Below are 13,660 nucleotides of genomic sequence, written 5' to 3' on the forward strand. Positions count from 1 at the left end.
TCTGGGTCAAAATAGCAAACAAGATACGAAGTTGGCTTTGTGGTAGAAGGCGGTAATTTAGGGTTACTTTTCAGATCAGAGACACAGAGATTGCTGCCAGGATGGTTCATCATATATTCATTATTTGGATGAGAATATTTGTAGAAATCACCCAAAATTAGTGGTATAGTGAACAACCAGGAAGGATGCCTAAGGTTTCAACAGGATCTTGATCAACTGAAAAAGTTTTCAAATGAATGGCTGAAGGAATTTACCTTGGACAATTTCAGTCCTGAAGAAGAGTCTCAGCCAGAAATGTCAACTGTTTATTCTTTCCTATAGCTGCTGCCTGACCTGCTGAGCTTCCCCAGCATTCGGTGTGTATTACAAATTGATGTTATTTGTAAAAGTAAACTAAGTTAGGACATAACTGCCATTCACTGTGTATGTTTTTGAACAAGTACATAGTTCCATGTAAATGGGAACACATTGGACAGAGTGATTAAAAAAAGGCATCTTGCATGCTCGGCTTCATCAGCCAAGGTATTGAGACCTCATGTTACAGTTGTACAGTTTGCTTAGCTAGCTCCATCAATGGATATTAATCTTCCTGCTATCGAGGACATCTTCAAAGGATGCCTCAAGGTGGTATCCATCATAAAGGACCCTCACCATCCAGGACTTCTCATTAGTACCATCATGGAGGAGGAACAGCTTCTTCCTCTCCAACTCCAGATTTCAAATGGTCCATGGACCCATGAACGTTAGCTATTTCGCTCTTTTTGCACTATTTTACATTATTGTAACATAGTAATTATTTTTCATGTTGCACTGTACTGCTGCCACAAAGCAACTAATTTAACAACGTCAGTGATAATAAACCTGATTCTGATGATGGGTTAAGCTATACTCGGAGTACTGTGTTCAGTTCTGGTCACTGTACTGTAAGAAGAATGTGACTATGCTATTGAAGGTGCAGAAAAGAACCACAGGAATATTGCCTAGAGTGAAGACCAAGAGGTACCTTATATAGTTTTATCAAATTATGAGGTGTAGATGGTCATATTTGTTTTAAGAGGTTAGAGGAGTCCAGAACTGGAGAGCATAGTTTCCAGATTTAAAGGGGACCGAGGGGGTACATTTTCTACAAACAGTGGTGAATACATAGAAAAAAGTGACCAAAGGAGGCAGGCAGAAACAAGTACAATCACAACATTTAAAAAATATTTGGACAGGTGATAGATAAGAAATAATTAAAGCAGAGATATCCAACCTGGGCCCACAGACTCCTGGCTTAATGGCATTGGTCCATGGCATCCAAAAGGTTCAGAATCCCTGGATTATAGGGACATGGAGCAACTATAATAGGCATCATGGTTCTTGTGGATAAGGTGAGTGGAAGGGCCTTGGATCTGCTGTACAGTTCTATGACTCCATAAGTCAAGGGTCTGCAAAGCTCACAACCTCTGTGCTCCACTTTTGCCTACAAGCACTAATGACAAGGATCTCAGCACCTCTGCATTCTGCACCTGTTAAAGGTCCCAAGCCCATAGCTTGCAGAGGCTTAGGATCACTTGTGAGATTAGGTGATAGAGATTACTCAACAGGCCAGACCATCCTGCAGGCTTACAGCAATGTCTGTACGTGATTGGCATAGTCAAGTGGGGCCAAAGAGCCCAATTCCATATAATTCTGTCCTCTACCATTCAAATTAGAAGGTAGCCGACCTAGAATGCAAGTGTCTAATATTTCACATGCAGACAGCACATTTCTGTAAAAGAATGAACCCATTGATGGCTGACTTTTAATTAAGAGTCAAGCTCATCCTCCAGCAATACCCTGAGTTATCCCTTTATTTGTAAAGCGTTCTTTCACCACCTGCTATATTCAATTCAATATTTGCATTTGGTTATATGGAGTGAGTCTTTGCACACTTCAGAGTTTGTCGTATAAAAAGCCCTAGAGGACATAGGTTTAAGGCGAGAGGGGAAGATTTAACAGAAATTTGAATGGCAATTTATTTTACTTTTTCTAGACAAGGGTTGGTGTCTCTATGGAATGAGCTGCCAAAGGAAGTAATTGAAACGGGTACAATGACAGCTTAAAGAAAATACACAGGTACGTAGATTGGATATACAGTATTTAGAAGGTTATGAGAGTTTTCATCTGGGCAGACTACATAACTTGTAAAACGGAGGAGGATAGACTGAGCATGTGCTGGTAAAGGTGAGCAACAGCAGATAAATTGCAACACTGCAAATTATTAGTTTGTCCTGTGCCTATGCGAGAGCCAGCTAGGCATATGAGCTAGAACAAAGCACATAACTGGCATTATGTTAACCAGAATAGATTAATCATTGGTGATGTTAATTCATTAAGCGCTGGATGTTCAGATATGCAAGATGGAAAAAAGGTGGGAGAATGCAGGTTTGGAAAGGCAGTAGGAAAGGATAGGGAGCATTGGGCTCAACAAATCACTGCGAAAGATGGAATGAAGAAACAAAAATAGTAAATCATTCAGCTCGTCAAGCCTCTTCTATTGTGAAATTCAATTATTGCAGACCTATTCTATATGCTTAAGTTGACAGATTTTGATAAATACATTCTTCCAAAATTGTAAGAACTTCTGGTACCCATATACATTTCACATACTTCCTTATTGGATATATTATTCCCTTTCTTCTATCTGCCAGATATTAATCTCAGATCACAGCCAAAATATCAAGTTTTATTCACACTTAAATTGCCCTTTCCAGAGTGGTTGTTTAGATATCTCAGTAATCACTTAAGTTTAAACAGAATTATTGCAATTAGGATATTCAAACTTATGATATAAATCAGTGACACTCCAGAATGATAATTGGACAAAATTCCCCACTCTTTAGTCATCTATTCCACCAATGCTTCACATCTTCTTTCAACAGCAACATTTCTTCTTTGCAGCCAGTTTGACATACTGCTTGTGATTTCTTTCTCTCTTACATCTCAGACTGTGTGCTCTCATCTTCAACACAGGTAAATTAAAACCTCCAGAATAACTGGGAACTCTTCAGCTTGGTATGCAAGAGAGGGAGCATTTTCCATTCACCAGTTTCATATCTTTCTGTATCTGTGGATAATTATCCAATGTTACTGCTACATTTCCCTCTTCCCTTGACAGCTGTGAGGCGGGAAATTAAGTAATGCCAATAGAAACTCTTCTTGCCCTGGATTTATGGTTTCCAGATCCTCTCACATTATGTACATTCCACCAAGTGCTGGTTTCCATTGTCTTGATGTATCAAGTTGATTCAGAAATTAAGAGCTGAATGTCATTCACATGCCAGCTAAAATCATTGTTGCTCTGTGTCATCTCACATCAGCAGTTTCAAACATGCAATTTATGTTTAAATCATTCAAAACATATACAGTATGCTGTAAATTCAAATAGGAAATTAGTTTCAAAGCAAAGTCACAGCCAGCCATCAATAACTCACATTTAATCTATAAATATCATTCAAACCATTAAAATGGATAGTTACAAATAAACCTGTACCCTGAGAGACAGATCTTTATAAGACAAGCTGGATGCACAACACATTCCCCTCCAGCAAACAAAAGGTCCTAGTCAGAGATCTCCAGTGTACGATAATAATAAACATTTAAATCCAACTGATTATCTTCTCTTTTTTGTTCCTGCTGCTCAAGAAGCAAACAAGAAATCAAATGAAGTGTGGATTCATTGACTCAACAATGAATTTGTTGTTGGAATGGAAAACAGTTTCTCTGGCTAGATAGTTGCCCTAGGCAGAGTCAGCATGCTGAAAGGAACTTCTACCCACTGCTCATGGACAGCAATCCATCCCAAATTTGTCTAAATATATCTTAATGTTAAACATACAACACCCAAAGTTCTACTAAGAGTACAAAACCACAACATGCAGGAGGAAATTGCAATAAGAGCATGTTCAATAAAATAGTTTATACATGTTCCTCTGAAAGCTTGTAATTAGTAAGTATCTTAAATGTTATTTGTCCAAATAAGGTGCAGACACTGTATAGTCATCACCAATGTGTGGCCTTCATTTTGGATGATGAAGGGCAAGTTGAGGAAATTTTGTTAGAGACCTAAAATAATAAATGCATCAAATTAAATTTTACAATTTCTATTCCACTACAATTTGACAACTGATTTGGTGAGGAATTACAAAGGAAAAATTCTCAAACAGGAAATCACAGGGGGTCAGACTATTGAAGGAAGAGAGGATACAAGAGGAACAAAAGATTGTTTACATATTGAATTACAGTACAGTAGATGATTTTCTGATGAGATCAGCATTCCTGGAAAAATATTTAATGCTTTGTTAATTTTGGTCTTCAAGATGAAATTGCAGGGAAGAGTAACAATTAGATTACTAACAAAATGCATTGGTTCACAGTAGTTAACTTTGTTGGATGAGTGATCAATCCTACCTCCCAGTGACATAATATACATAACTTTATATTGTATCTCTAACAGTTCAGCAACATTATCCCAAGAAAATCCTTAGATTAAAAAAAGATTTACTTAAAATCATTATTTAAAGCTAACTTGTTTAATATTGTAACTTAGCAAACAAATTATAAACTGAAAACATGTTATAAAATATTACTGCACCAATATATACAGTACAAACTACATTTGACTGTAAAATACAGAAGCAACAGCCTTTATTTCATTCAGACTGAAATGTTGCTCAGACCTCTCATTATAACTCTATATAACATACAAGGAGTATTTTACACTTTGTTACAATGATATATCACAATTGTCAATGAAAGAAACTAATTAACATGGACTAACTGCTAAATAAACTTGAAGTACAACTACATATAATACAAATATGGAAGCAAAGCAGTGTATACAGATTCAAAGCAAGTAGCAATTAAAATAATGTACAACATTGGTCTCAAGAAAATACAGTACTGTCACTGCTCATTCTTCTTTTACAAGAGTCTTTTTTTTGCTCTGAGTCTTGCTCACTTCAATCTTCTAAATCATTTCTGAGGAACCTAATTTGCCAGTTGCCATCCAGATACAGCTGATCCATTGGTCACGAGGCTAAAAAGTGTCTCATCCATCTGCCATCAGCAAGACATTTCAAACTAAACCGCAGACAATTCACTTCAAACATAGAAAAGTCTGACTTTGGAAGTACTTACAAGGAGGTCATCATCATAGAATTTGGTTTCTATGACTACATTACCACTGCAGGTAAAAGAAAGGGAAAGTAATAAGCTTCAACAAATCACATGGAATAACATGATTATTAATACCTAGTAATTCTCACAACACCTGTGAAGAAACAGCTCATGTTCTAGTAAATAATCTTGTATTGATCCTGATAACAGAGATAAATAGATTTTAAAAGCAGATAGAGTGAGAAAAAGGAAAGTCTGAAAGGATGGAAATTCAGACAACTTAAATGATACAACAGATAATAGGTGCTGTTAACAGAGAATAATGATCCAAAATTATAAAATGAATGTTGAAGGAGTATTTGAAATTTTTGGATTTAAATGTGGAATCTGGAAAACCACATTTAATTTGTTGAAGGATGAGTAACTTCCATGAGCAAGTTAGAAAAGATTAGGACTATTAGACTGAGTGATCAGAATGGGAGGGGTCCAGTGGATTAAATAACAAAAGTAGTCACCTAATATAAAATTTCTTCTTTCCAAAAGGTAGAAAGAGCAGTGATATAAAATTAAAAAGGACAAGTATATTGCCACATTGTGTAGGGAAATGTGTTTGAGCTCTGGTTTGTAGGTAGGGAAGGTACTGGATTTCCAATCATCACACTGGAAAGCATCAAAAGAAGGGGTCTGGGTATTGGTAGTATGGGAATGCAAGTGGAAAGAATGGTCACTTCAAAACTGTTAAAAGAGAGAAGAAAAAATGTATCCAGCAGTGATATCACACTGGGGGTATTTCAAATTACAAAAAGCAATTTCATTAAATTGAATGTAATTTGAATTTAATTGGTGGGATGGAGAGCAAGAACAAGGCTATATCTTATCCTGGTCCAAGAGGTGGGAAGAAGGGCAGGAAATGGAAAAGACATGTTTAAAGTTTCTGTCAATTACGATTGGGAAGAATCAATAGTTGAACAAAAATGACATCATATTAGAAGTACTGGTATGGGAGATAGTTATAACATATGAAGGAACTAGAAGAATAGAATAGAGTCCTTTCTGTAAGCACAGCAGGAACTTAAGTCAGAATTTTGAAGTCAGTAGTTACTATCTTATTTCTAAAATGCAGATAGATTTAGAAATTACTCATGAAGAAGAGAAAAGGATGGAAAAGATTCAGAGACAGCAAAAGATGAACTGACATGGTGATCACTGGACTGGAGAAAGGAGATCATGGGAACCTCAGAAGGAACAAAGTAAAACTTTCCAAATAAACCATGGATCTATCACAAAAATCCTTTGAAAGGAGGCAAAAGTGGATTGGTATAGTCATGGGATAATGACATTGGAGTCTTTGGAGTTATGACCACTAAAAGCAATAAATTCAATGACTGGCTTTAAATAATGACATCATGTTAACAAAGCAGCAATCGTGGTGCCCTTGTCCACAGCATCAATGACAGATTAAGGACTGCTATTTACAAGTTACAACTATTAGTAATGACATAAATAAATGTGAAAGCACATGGTATCATGTGAGGGTTGAAGCCCAGTATTTTTAAGACAATGAATTGGACAACATTCTTTAGAATCCATTGTTTCTCATGAAACTGAGAAAGTGAATTAGAAAACTAACCAGTTTTTTTCCCCAGTCGAATTTGAACCAGGTGCTCACTGACAGAATTGACCCTAACATTGGTGTCATGTTCCTGTCATATTTCATGAGAACAAAGACATCAACATGTAAATAGGATCGTAAAGTTATAACCCATGTTATCCAGTTAAGCAAGCAGCAAATCACACAGTAGCTCAGGCATTTTATACAATTTAAAGGATCCTTGCTGGGCCATTGTCTTACTTGCACTTGCAATTTTTTTATGAAACACAATTTAGCATTAGAGTGAAACATCATCCTTTTAGTCAACAAATTTCATGCTTTAGATTCCATATACTGTTGAGTGCCAAACACTTTATTATCCCGATAGCATGAATATTTTATCTAGAATTTCAGCACCAATGGACATTAGAAAATACTAATTTAAACTCATTTTTAACACAAAGTCAAAAATGTACATGATTAATTATCCATTGTAATTGGTATTTAATCTTGAGTTGTGGCAAGTACTAAAAAGAACACATTTAATTAAAATAATAAACAAGTACACTAACTGATCAGCAAATTGTTAAAGAGTACAAGAAATTTTCTTGACTGGACTGCAGGAGTGTGTGATCTTCAACAGCACTACCATAAAACCAAAAGAATGAGCGAGTGAGTGAGAAACCAAAATGACAAGCTGTACTGGAGCTATATCTAAATAACTGTTTGAAAATGGTTCTAAACAATTCCAATTTGTTTCACAGGTATCAGTAACTGAAGATTTATGCTGGCCTTCAAATTTTGCCATTGATTGGTGACAGAATTCAAGGTGTTCCTGATCTAAAAGAGTCAGAGAGAATGCAATTTTCTGATACCACCTTGGAAAAGACATTGCTGCTATGAAAGGGAAGAATTTTGTAAGGTAATACAATTGTTGAATCTTCCCAATAGAAAACTTTATCCTCAATATTATTGTTATTCAAAACAAGAACTTGAGGGCAATTTTTGCTAGATGAGTAAACAATATGCTCAATTCATGTGCAAAATAACCAAAGAAAATAGTTTAAAAACAGAACCTCAGTGTTCCATAAATTCTAGGTACAGCTGGTGGAATACCTGACTCAATGCAGAACAAACCTACAATGAACTGCGTCAGATATAATAAACCTATTTTCAATAGCCACTTCACCTTGCATTACAGAATTTATGTTTTTGCTTTGATAACTTGATCTGCACTAGGATCCTTCCATCTTTCACATGCTCTGTCAACTATCGTTGGACAAAATTTGATTGATTCAATATGCTGCAATTCTGCCAAATCTATTTTTACATTTAAGCTCTCCAACAGCAGCTAACATTTGATTCCATTCCATCAAAAAAATCAGATTTCATAACTCAAAAACTTAAAAAGAGTTCTATAGGGATAACATCACTCTACAATAGGGGAAAATACTTGCAAAGGGCCAACATCCTGTAATTTGCACCTTTAACTATGAGTGTACTATTTGGTCTCTGGAAGTCTATACATCTCAAATAATGTCGAAATTCATTTATCGATGTATTTGTACCTACTCAACAGTTTGGTTAACCCATCCCATCAGAGAGGCTCAGATAATCATACCCTAACATTACTGTTCTTTAAAATATAAAATGTGCAAGCTTCCACTACATATCTTCAGTTATTCTACTCGGAGAGTTGTTATACCTGACATAAAACCTGATCTTATTTTTAGCTAAACTTGATCTATTGAAGGAGTGGGTAAGCTATGAAAACCTGTGACCCTCACAACAGGAAACTAATCCTCTTTGTCAGAATCTCAGCACATCTCAGCTCCAGCACGTTATTAGGAAAGCTAAAAGGGCCAATGAAATGTCCTTTGCTAGTAAGATCAAGGACAATCCCAAGGCATTTTATACTTGCCTTTAAGAGAAAAAAAATGAAAGCTGCAACAGGATAGCAGGTGGAATTTAATGCAGGCAAGTGTAAAACGTTGCACTTTGGAAGGTTAAATGAAGGTAGGACTTGGACAATGAATTGTTAGGGCACTGAGCTGCACAGAAGAATAAAAGGATACAAGAATACAGATCGATAATTCCTAGAAAGCTGTGTAAGAGGTAGATAGGGTCATAAAGAGCTTTTTTGCAAATTGGCCTATTGAATACAGGAGTTGGGATGTTATGTTGAAGTTGAAAGATGCTGGCGAAGTCAAATTTGGAAATACTGTGTGCAGTTCTGGGTAAGTGCCTACAAGAAAGATATCAATACGCATGAAAGAGTGCAGAGAAGATTTACAAGGATATTGCTGTGACAGGAGGACCCGAGGTATAGAGAAAGGTTAGGACTTTATTCCCTGGAATGTAGTAGAATGAGGGGAGATCTTATAGAGGTGTACAAAATTATGAGGAGAACTGATAAGCTAAATACATGCAGGGGTTGGACGAGACAAGAACTAGAGACGTTAGGTTTAGGGTGAAAGGTAAAATATTTAAGAGGAACCCAAGGGGAAACTTCTTCACTCAGAGGGTGGAATAGGCTGCCAGCAGGAATGGCAAGTTCTTAAGAGGCAGAAACCATAATATGATAGAATTCGTCCTGCAGTTTGAGGGAAAAGATAAAGTCAAATGTATCAGTATTACAGAAGAGTAAAAGGAATTACAGAGGCATGAGAGAGGAGCTGGCAAAAACTGACTGGAAGAGGACGTTAGCAGGGGTGACGGCAGAAAAGCAATGGCAGGAGTTTCTGGGAGCAATTGGGAAGGTACAGGTTAGATACATCTCAAAATGAAGAAATATTCTAAAGTGAGGACGACGTACCCAGGGCTTGACGAGGGAAATTAAAGACAGCATAAAAGCAAAAGAGAAGGCATATAATAATTAGTGGGAAGGTAAGAGGATCAAGAAGTTATCAAAACCAACAGAAGGCAAATTAAAAAAGCCACAAGGAGAGAAAAGACAAAATATGAAGGGTAAGCTAACCAAAGCAGATACCAATTTTTTTTTCCCCCAGATACATAAAAAAAGTAAAAGAAGTGAGAGTGGGTATCAGAGTGCTGGAAAGTGACACTGGAGAGTTAGTAATGGAGGACAAAGAAATACTGATTAAGTATTTTGCATCAGTCATCACCGTGGAAGACACCAGCAGACAGTATACCCCACAGTTCTGAAAGAGGTGGCTAAAGAGTTTGAGAAAGCATTTGTAATCATTCAAGAATCACTAGACTCTAGTATGGTTCTGAAGGACTGAGAAATTGCAAATGTCACTCTGATCTTTCAGGGAGGAAAACAGAAGAAAGGAAATTATAGGCAAACAGCCTGACTTCAGTGATTGGGAAAATGTTAGAATAAAGGATAAGGTTTCAGGGTACTTTGAGGCATGATAAAATAGGCAAAAGTCAGCATAGTTTCCTTAAGGGGAAATCTTTTCTGACAAGATAGAGTGGATGCGGAGAGTGTTTCCTATGGTGGCAGAATCCAAGACCACAGGATATAGCCTGAGAATAGAGGAGTGTCCCTTTCAATGAGTAATTTCTTTAGCCAGAGAGTGGGGAATCTGTGGAATTCTGTGCCAAGTCTTTATGTATATTCAAGGTATTGGCTGATAGATTCTTGATTGGTCAGGGCATGAAGCGATACAGGGAAAAGGCAGGAGATTGGGGCTGAGAGGAAAACTGGATCAACCATGGTGAAATGGCAGAGCAGACTAAATGGGCCAAATGACCCAATTCTGCTCCCATATCTTCTGATCCTAGACTCTCCCACCACTGGAAATATACACTCCACATCCAATCTATCAAGGCCCTTCACCATTCGATAGGTTTCAATCAGGTCACTCCTCACTCTTCTGAATTCTAGTGTTCACAGGCCCAGAACCATCAAACACTCTTCATATGACAAGCTATTCAAACCTGGAATCATTTTCGTGAATATCCTTTGAACTCTCTCCTACGTCAGCACATCTTTTCTTAGATAAAGGGCCCAAAGCTGCTACAATACTCCAAGTGAATCCTCATCAGTGCTTTATAAAGCCTCAAAGTTACATCCTGGCTTTTATATTTTAGTCCTCTTGAAATGAATGTGAACATCACATTTGCGTTCCTCACCACAGAATCAAACTGCAAATTAACCTTTAAGGAATCCTACACAAGGACTCCCAAGTTTTGAATTTTCTCCATTCAGAGAAATATCAACCCTTGTATTTCTCCTATCAAAGTGCATTACAAACACTTCTTGACACTGTATTCCATCTGACATTTCTTTGCCCAGTCTCCTAGTCTTTGATTCCTTCTATAGCCTCTATGTCCTCAAACAACTTCCCCTCCACCTATCTTCATTATCATCCACAGACTTTGCAACAAAGCCATCTATTCCATCATTGACATACAAGGTAAAAAGAAGCTGTCCCAACACAGACCTCTGTGGAATACCAGTAGCTACCGGCAGCCCACCAGAAAAGACTCCCTTTATTCCCACTCTTTGCTTCTTGCTAATCAGCCAATGCTCTATCCATGCAATACCATGGGCTCTTAACTTGTTAAATAGCCTCATGTGTGGCACCTTGTCAAAGGCATTCTGAAAATCAACCAATTCTCCTTTGTCTATTCTGCTTTTTATTTTTTCCAAAGTATTCTAACAGCTTGTCAGGCAATATTTTCCCTTGAGGAAACCATACTGATCACAACCTATTTTATCATGTGCCTCCAAGTAGCCTGAAAATGCATCCTTCACTATCAATTCCAACAATCTTCCCAATTACCGAGGTCAGACCAACTAGCCTATAGTTTCCGTTCTTCTGTCTCTCGCCCTTCTTAAAGAGTGGAGTGACATCTAAAGTTTTCCCCATCTTCCAGAACCATTTCATAATTCTTGAAAGATCATCACTAAAGCCTCCACAGTATCTTCAGACACCTCTTTCAGAATCCTGGGGTGTACACTATCTGATCCAGGTAACATCAGACTTTTCAGTTTCCCAAGAACCTTCACCCAATTTCACACACTTGTAACCCCTGACACTCTGGAACTTCCAGCATATAGTTAATGTCTTGCACAGTGAAGACTGATGTAAAGTACTTTTCAGTTTGTCCACCATTTCCTTGTCCCCCATTACTATCTCTCTAGCATCATTTTCGATAGCCACCTTATGTAGCTGATGAAACTTTTGGCATTGTGTTAAAAATTACTGGCTAGCGTACTTCTGTATTCCATCTTCACCTTCTTAGTGACTTTTTAGTTGCCCTCTGTTGTTTTTTAAAAGCCTCCCAATTCTGTAACTCCCCACTAATTTTTGCTCTATTATATAACCTTGTCTTTGACCATATGTCGGCTTTATCTTCTCTTGTTCACTCTAGCTGTGTCATCTTTCTTTTAAAATACTTCTTCCTCATTGGGATGTACATAGCTTGTGCCTTCCGAATTGCTTCCAGAAAATCCAGCCATTGTTGCGCTCCTGTCATCCCTGCTGGTGTTCTTGTCTAATCAATTTAGGTCAACTCATCTTCATGCATCTGTAATTCTATTTACTGTACTATAATACGGATACATCTGACTTTAGATTCTCCTCAAATTTAAGGACGAATTTGATCATATTATAATCACTTGGCTCCCCCCCCCCACCCCCCAAGAGTTCATTTACCTTAATCAATTCCAGTTCTTTGCACAACGCCCAATCCAGAATAGCTGATCCCCTACTGGGCTCAACTATGAGCTGCTCTAAAAATCTTTAAAAAATCAGCCATAATGGAATGACAGAGCAGACTCAATGGGCTGAATGGTATAAATTCTGCTCCTATGTTTTCTGGTCGGGTGGGGGGGGGGGGTAAGTGGGTTCCATTACAACACTTAAGACTCAAGGGAAGTTTGGATAGGTACATGGGTGGGAGTGTATGGAGAGCTAATATACAGGTGCCGGTCAATATAACTAGGTAGATAAACTGTTTGGCATGAACCAGATTAGACAAAAGGCCTGTTGCCATGCTGTAATACTCTATGACTCGATAAAAAGGCATAACCTTGGATAGTAGTACAAGTCCATTCAAGGATAAAGAAGAGAATTTGTGCTTAGAGTAAATGTCAGAGGTACTAAATGAGTACTGTGTCAATATTTACCAAGGAGAAGGATTTAGAGGATAGTGCAAGTAGTGAGGTATGCTAATATGCTGGGCTATTTTGAAATTAAGGAAGATGAGATTAAGGAAAAGCTCAAAGTAGATAAGTCCCCAGGGCTTGATGACATACATCCCAGAATATTGAAAGAAGTGAGGAGATTGCTAGGGCTTTGACAATGATCTTCGTGTTTTCATCAGTAAAAAGGCAAGGTCCTAGTCTGAGAAAAGCAAATTTGTACTTTTGCTCAAGGAGAGAAATAACATAGAATATAGAAATCTACAGCACGTTACAGACTCTTCAGCCCACAAGGTTGCACCAACCTTGTAACCTACTCTAGAAATTGCCTAGAATTTCCCTAGTGGATAGCCTTCTATTTCTCTAAACTCCATGTACCTATCTAAGAGTCTCTGAAAAGACCCTATTGAATCTGCCTCTACCACCTTCGTTGGAAGTGCATTCCACGCATCCACCACTCTGTGTGATAAACTTACCTCTGACATCCCCTCAGTACCTATTTCCAAGCATCTTAAAACTATGCCCTTCACTATCTGGAATATGAAATAGGCATATTCCAGGTAATTATAGGCCAGTGACAGCAAAGCTATCAGAGTATACATGGAATGGGATTTATGCACATTTGGAAAGATATAGCCTTCTCAGGGACAGTCATGTGCAGAGAAATTCATACCTTACAAACCGGATTGATTTTTTTTTTTGAGGTAACAAAGGAGCTTGCTGAGAGTGAGGCAGAAGGCATTAGCAAGGCAGTTGATAAGGTTGATATAGAGGAAAAGATGCATGGGATCCAGAGTAAATAGCAAGTTTAG

The 13,660-nt window shown here is 37.7% G+C and overlaps 1 protein-coding gene and 1 long non-coding RNA gene across 3 annotated transcripts in view; one reads left to right on the forward strand and one right to left on the reverse strand.

The window, feature by feature from the left end:
- Window positions 1–13,660, forward strand: part of LOC132378697 (uncharacterized) — a 49,479-nt gene that overhangs the window by 25,892 nt on the left and 9,927 nt on the right. The window contains exons 2-3 of the long non-coding RNA XR_009507162.1: window positions 2,015–2,097; window positions 7,495–7,652. This is a non-coding gene — a long non-coding RNA (uncharacterized LOC132378697). The remainder of the gene's footprint in view (window positions 1–2,014; window positions 2,098–7,494; window positions 7,653–13,660) is intronic.
- The window catches only part of pde6d (phosphodiesterase 6D, cGMP-specific, rod, delta), a 68,890-nt gene continuing 58,670 nt past the window's right edge, over window positions 3,441–13,660 (reverse strand). For both annotated transcript variants that reach the window (XM_059945786.1, XM_059945793.1), the window contains one exon: window positions 3,441–5,206. In XM_059945786.1, coding sequence (XP_059801769.1) covers window positions 5,125–5,206 — 82 coding nt within the window. In that variant the 3' untranslated portion in view covers window positions 3,441–5,124. The remainder of the gene's footprint in view (window positions 5,207–13,660) is intronic.

This window comes from Hypanus sabinus, chromosome 2 (genome assembly GCF_030144855.1).
Source record: "Hypanus sabinus isolate sHypSab1 chromosome 2, sHypSab1.hap1, whole genome shotgun sequence".
In the NCBI taxonomy this organism is placed as follows: domain Eukaryota; kingdom Metazoa; phylum Chordata; class Chondrichthyes; order Myliobatiformes; family Dasyatidae; genus Hypanus; species Hypanus sabinus.